Consider the following 6,651-nt stretch of genomic DNA (forward strand, 5'->3'; position numbering starts at 1 on the left):
GGGTCTGAGGGCGGAGGTGCGGGATGTGGACGAGATGTGTTGGAGGGCATCTTTAACCACGTGGGAAGGGAAATTGCGGTTTCTAAAGAAGGAGGCCATCTGGTGTGTTCCGCGGTGGAACTGGTCCGCCTGGGAGCAGATACGGCGGAGGTGGAGGAATTGGGAATACGGAATGGCATTTTTGCAGGAGTTAGGGTGGGAAGAGGTGTAATCCAGGTAGCTGTGGGAGTCGGTGGGTTTGTAAAGGTCCAGGAAGGGGAGGGAGGCAAAAAATAAAAACACAAACCACGTTAGCTTCCTTTCAATTCTCACACAGAATGTGGTCATTACTTTATTACCGTCCCTATTTGCCCCATGAGAAGGTGGGGGTGAACTGCCTTCTTGAACTGCTGCAGTCCATGGGCTGTGGGTAGACCCACAATGCCATTAGGGAAAATAATCTCCAGGATTTTGACCCAGTGACACTGGAGGAATGGTTTCCAGGTCAGGATGATGAGGGGCTTGGAGGGGAACTTGCAGGGGGTGGTGTTCCCAAGTACCTGCTGCCCTTATCCTTCTAGATGGAAGTGGTGGTGGGTTTTGAAGGTGCTGCCTAAGGATCTTTGGTGAATCTCTGCAGTGCATCTTGTAGATGGTACACACTGCAGCTTCTGAGCGTCGATGGTGGAGAGAGTGGATGTTTGTGGACGTGGTGCCAATCAAGTGGGGGCTGCTTTGTCCTGGATGGTGTCAAGTTTCTGGGGTGTAGTTGGAGCTGCCCCCATCCAGGCAAGTGGGGAGTATTCCATCACACTCCTGACTTGGGCCTTGTCGAGGGCGGAGAGGCTTTGGGGAGTCACGGGGTGATCTGCTCTTGTAGCCGCTGTGTTTATGTGGAGAGTCCAGTTCAGTTTCTGATCCCCCCAGGATGTTGATAATGGGGGATTCAGTGATGGTAACACCATTGAATATTAAGGGGTGATGGTTAGATTCTATCATGTTGGAGATAAGGTATTTGATAATGCTTTAAAGCTAACAACACAAGCTGAGAAGGCTGTTTAATTAAAAACAATTAAGATCCTTGGCACAGAGTTAAGGCAGGAGAATCACAGGGGACACAAGGAGCAACCTTTTCACCCAGAGGGTGATGGGTGTGTGGCATTCATTGCACAGTTTCAGATTGAGATGGAAAACTTCAACTAGGGTGGCATGGTAGCTCAGTGGTTAGCACTGCTGCCTCACAACACCAGGGATCCGGCTTCAATTCCAACCTCTATGTGGAGTTTGCACGTTCTGCCCGTGTCTGCGTGGGTTTCCTCCCACAATCCAAAGGTGTGCTGGTTCGGTAAATTGGCCACAGGAAATTGCCCATTGTGTCCAGGTTAGGTGTATTAGTTAGGGGTAAATGTCGAGTAATAGGACAGGGGAATGGGTCTGGGTGGGTCGCTCTTTGGAGGTTCGGTGTGGACTTGTTGGGTAGAAGGGCCTGTTTCCACATTGTAGGGAATCTATGATTCATTTTGAAGAATGAGAGGGGATCTCATTGAAACATCCAGGATTCTTAAGGGGCTTGAGTGGGTCAATGCGGTGAGGATGTTTCCCCTCATGGGAGGGTCTAGGACCAGAGGGCATAGTCTCAGAATAAAGGGGCACCAATTTCAGACTGAGATGGGGAGGAATTTCTTCTGAGGCTTGAGAGTCTTTAGAACTCCTTGCCACAGAGAGCTGTGGGGGCAGAGTCCGTGTCTATATTTAAGGCCGAGAGAGAGTCTTGATCAGTCGGGGAATCAGGGATTACAGGAAAAAGGCAGGAAAGTGTATGTGTGGAATGTCGGATCAGCCATGATCCTATTGAACAGCAGGACAGACAAGGGGCTGAATGGCCTAAAGCTCTACCTAATTCTTATGGAACCCGGATCTGCTCCTGAAGCTCAGGAACCTGCGAGGGTACAGACTGGGGCTGGAAAGTGGAATTAGAATGACCTCAGCACATCACACACAAGGGCTGAATGGCCTCCCTATGCTGTACCATTTCAATGGGGGCTTCTCTGTTATAGAGCAATGAAAAGCCAGAACATTACCGCTGAGTCTTTGGGGATGGTGATGGCCTAGGGGTATTATCGCGAATCCGGAGACCCAGGTAATTTGACCTGGATTTAAATCCTGCCATGGCTGATGGTGAAAACTCAAGTCAATAAAGAGCTGGAATTAAGAGTCCAGTGATGACTAGCCAAAACCCTATTCAGGATTTGGGGAAAAAAAGCGGGAAATTGGCACTTTGAAAAAACAATGATATTCATTTGAAGGGATAGTGCAGGAAAGATGGACCAAGTGGCCTCCTTCTGCACCATTAACAGTTCAGAAAGAAATTGCAGTCTAACCGTTACATGTGACTCCAGCTGCACAGCAATGGGGCTGACTCTTAACAATTAGGGACTGGCGCTAAACACTGACCCAGCCAGTGACACGCACGTCCCATGAATGAATAAAAATGAACTTTACAAAACGCTGGTTAGGCCTAAGCTGGAGGACTGAGTCCAGTTATGGGTCCCACACTTTAGGAAGAATGTCAAGGCCTGAGAGGGCTGGGCGGTGGTGGTGGGGGGAGAATGGGAATGGGAATGAGACCAGGGATGAGGAGAGATGAGCGAGGCTGGAATTGCCCGACTGAGAGCAAACAAAGTTAAAGGGGGAGATTTAATTGATGGACTCAGAAGTGTGTGTTTTTTGGAAGAGTCAGTGTTAAAGGAATTAAATTGTTCCCAGAGGCAGGATGCTGGCTGTCTCGAGTGCTGTAATTGGCAAAGAGCCAGGAGATAGAGCGAGCTCTCATGGTCTGCACATGCAGACTGAAAGGTCACTGGAAACAGAATCAAAAAGGGAATTTCATCAATAATTGAAAGACATACAACTGCTCGTCAGTGGGGACAGAGTAGGGAGGGAGTGTGAGCTGCCGAATTGCTTTTTCAAAGGTCACAGCTATACTCTGTGCTGCAGGATCAATGATCATGAGGCTGACAAACAGAGGAAAATACATAGCAGAGAGTCATTGTCTCTGGTGTCCAATAGTGACAGCAGGGTTAATGCTCCTGTCCTCAAACCTCCCCTCTTGCTTGATGGTGATGGCCTGGTGGCATTGTCACTGGATTCTTAATCCAGAGACCCCAGGGAATGTTCCAGGGAGCTGGGCTCAAATCCTGCCACAGCAGATGGTGGGACTTGAATTCTACGTAAATCCAGAACGGAGTCTAATGATGACCAGGAAACCATTGTCGATTGTCGGAGAAAACCTACTGGGTCAACTAATCTGCCTGTACTTTCCTGGTCTCACCAATACGTGACTCCAGACCCACAGCAATGCGGTTGACTCTAAACTGCCCTCTGGGTAATTAGGGATGGGCAATAAATGCTGGCCTGGTCAGGGAAGCCCTCATCTCATGAATACATTTCTTAAAAGTGTCTCATGGTCTCCCCCTCCCCCAGATATAGCTCCCCATCCCCCCCCTTCTTTGTGTCCATGCACAATCAAGTCAAGAACCTTTTCAATTAGCTGGGAGCTTGGGGATGAGAGTGTGGGGTACTGGAAAAGCACAGCAGGTCATGCAGCATCCAAGGAGCAGGAGAATTGATGTTTCAGGAGGAGCGCTTCATCAGGAATGAGGAGCTTGGGGAGCCAATCACCTCCTATTATTTTCCTACTGCAACTCCTCAACCAATCAGTGTTGACGTACCAGCCAATCAGCTCTCTTTTCTCCTGCAGTATAAATTGTTGTGTTCCAACTCTATTTTGATTGGATCCCTGCCCTCCCCTTCACTGTTTGATCACACAGCATTGTCCTTTGATGTGAAGGGCACTGCTTGTCACAGGCTACTTGGGTGTTTTCCTTTCTTCCTGGTGGTGGAAATTTGAATAAAGATTTGTGTATCTTGTGTCTCACACCGGCACACACACAACATGGGTGCCGGGGAAAAAATGAGCACTACCGCAGTTAGGCAGTAGTGTGGGGGATAATAATAAAAAAATAAATTGTTGTGATGATTTGAAATTTGGAATTCTTGCATTTCATCCTGATGAGTGTAACTCCATCGTCACCTCTCTCCCTAAGATGGATCCCTAAGGTTTTCCACTGAGCAGCTTCTCATCTCTGGTGGTCTCCAGGCTCTCCCCTCTGTCAGAGATACCTGGCCTATGCTCAGTCACCATCAGTACCGACCTCCCCTTGTAACATTCACAGATACTTTGAACTATCTACATGCCCCTGGTCTCCAGTAGCACCCAGGTCATCTCCAACCACTTCCACCTATCTCTAAATCTTTCATTTTCTAAAATCATACTCAGGATGAGGGTACGATAGGTGCTAGTGGAATTTACTGCTCATCCTTTGAAGTGGGATTCATATTGAAGATGTTTCTATTCACTTGTGGGATATTGGGCATCACTGGCTGGGCCAGCATTTATTGCCCATCCCCAGTCACTCTTCAACGGAGTGACTTGCTCAGCCATGACAGAGGGAAGTTGTGAGTCAGACACATTGCTGTGGGTCTGGAGTCTCGTGTAGGCCACATTGGGTAAGGATGGCAGATCTCCTTCCCTGAATGACATCCATGATCTACGTGGATCTTTCTGACAATCGATAATGGTTTCATGGTCTTCAGCAGATTGTTAATTCCAGATTTTATGACCAAAACTGAAAGGTCATGAGGAGTCCAATCACAATGTTGTGGGTCTGGGGTCATGGGTAGGCCTGGCAAGGGTTCCTTCCTCAACGGGACCATAGTGAAATGGAAGCAATCCTTCCAGCAGCCTGACCATTCCACCATCACTTCCACTAATGCAGCTGGTTTTATACAAACTGAACTCACTACCAAACCAAAGGACATTGGTCAGGCCACCGTTGGAATATTGCGTGCAATTCTGGTCTCCACCCTATGAGAAGGATGCTGTGAAACTTGAAAGGGTTCAGAAAAGATTTAAAAGGATGTTTCCAGGGTTGGAGGATCTGAGCTACAGGGAGAGGCTGAACAAGCTGGGGCTGTTTTCCCTGGAACGTCGGAGGCTGAGGGGTGACCTAATAAAGGTTTCAAAAATCATGAGGGGCATGGATAGGGTAAATAGACAAAGTTTTTTCCCCTGGGGTGGGGGAGTCCAGAACTAGAGGGCATAGGTTTAGGGTGAGAGGAGAAATATATAAAAAAAGAGACCTAAGGGGCAAATTTTTCACGCAGAGGGTGGTATGTGTATGGAATGAGCTGCCAGAGGATGTGGTGGAAGCTGGTACAATTACAGCATTTAAAAGGTATTTGGATGGGTATATGAATAGGAAGGGTTTGGAGGGATATGGGCTGGGTGCTGGCAGGTGGGACTAGATTGGGTTGGGGTATCTGGTCGGCATGAATGGGTTGGACCGAAGGGTCTGTTTCTGTGCTGTACATCTCGTGACTCTGTGACTCTGTGACTCTGTGACTCTGTGACTCTGTGACTCTGTGACTCTGTGACTCTGTAGCTGTCCTGCTCACATTTCAACCAAAACTCCTGGGATCAATTGGTGAGACCACAGCTGGAGTATTGTGTGCAGTCTCGTGATCCGAGGATGGAGGTTCTGGCGTTAGACGGGGTGTACCAGACTGATTCCTGCGGTGGCCACATCCGCATGCACTGATCAATCGGAGAATTGCGTCGCCCACCCATGCTCAGTCACAGTAATGTGTACCATCGCCAAGGTGCAGTCCAGGCCACCTCCTTCAACAGCACCTTCCAAATATTGCAGCCTTTATGTGTTGTGCTCAATGGGACATACGCATCACTTGCTTGGCCAACATTTCACACAATCACAGAATCATCCCAGTGTGGGAGGCTATTTAGCCCATCTTGCCAGTTCTATCCTCTAGTGCCAATCTCCTAACTTTTCCCCCAAATCGCCACACATCTTTTCTACCCAACTGGTGTGGCCTGGCATCCACAGCCCTGTTGGACAGGGAGATGTCTGTCTGAAAATGTGTTGCTGGGAAAGCGCAGCAGGTCAGGCAGCATCCAGGGAACAGGAGAATCGACGTTTTGGGCATAAGCCCTTCTTCAGGACTCATATTTAACCAGTTACAGGAGTAGGGGCTGCTGATACAAGGGAGTTCCAGCAACACATTTTCAGCTCTGATCTCCAGCATCTGCAGTCCTCACTTTCTCCTAGAAGATGTCTGTCTGCCCCAGGATGGAACACTCTCCCCCCCCCCAAGGAGGTGGGAATGTAGTGTTGGTGTTCAGGGGGTCACCACTAGGTTTGGGTCACTCACAAGCGTAATAGCCAACATCTGCATTAACTGTCAGCTTGCCGATGTCGAAGGTCTCGATCATGTTCTCGTCCCATTTCTTGCGATACTCTGCGTCGTGGAGAACATCATAGAGGGTCTCGGAGCAAACGTCTTTGCAGAACATCCTGCACTGAGAGAGAGAGCACAAGCCATAACTGTCTGGGGAACACCAGCAGACTCCACTCACCTCAACCCCTCCGGGAGGTATTCCCAGGATATCTGTTGGCTCCGTCCCTGCCTCAACTGATCGGCTTCATTACCCTAACCCGATCTTCCACCCTCCACCCACTTCACCTCAGCCCTTCCTCCCCTCCAGGGCCCAGGCCCCCATCAAGCCCAGGCCACACTGGCTACGCTAGCTCAGCA

The 6,651-nt window shown here is 49.1% G+C and overlaps 1 protein-coding gene across 1 annotated transcript in view; it reads right to left on the reverse strand.

The window, feature by feature from the left end:
- Nucleotides 1-6,431, reverse strand: part of LOC122548327 (START domain-containing protein 10-like) — a 21,383-nt gene extending 14,952 nt beyond the window's left edge. The window contains exon 1 of the mRNA XM_043686857.1: nt 6,268-6,431. Within this exon, the coding sequence (XP_043542792.1) occupies nt 6,268-6,409 (142 nt within the window). The 5' untranslated portion in view covers nt 6,410-6,431. The remainder of the gene's footprint in view (nt 1-6,267) is intronic.
- Nucleotides 6,432-6,651: the final 220 nt, after the last annotated feature.

Source organism: Chiloscyllium plagiosum, unplaced genomic scaffold (assembly GCF_004010195.1).
Source record: "Chiloscyllium plagiosum isolate BGI_BamShark_2017 unplaced genomic scaffold, ASM401019v2 scaf_56, whole genome shotgun sequence".
NCBI classification, from domain to species: Eukaryota; Metazoa; Chordata; class Chondrichthyes; order Orectolobiformes; family Hemiscylliidae; genus Chiloscyllium; species Chiloscyllium plagiosum.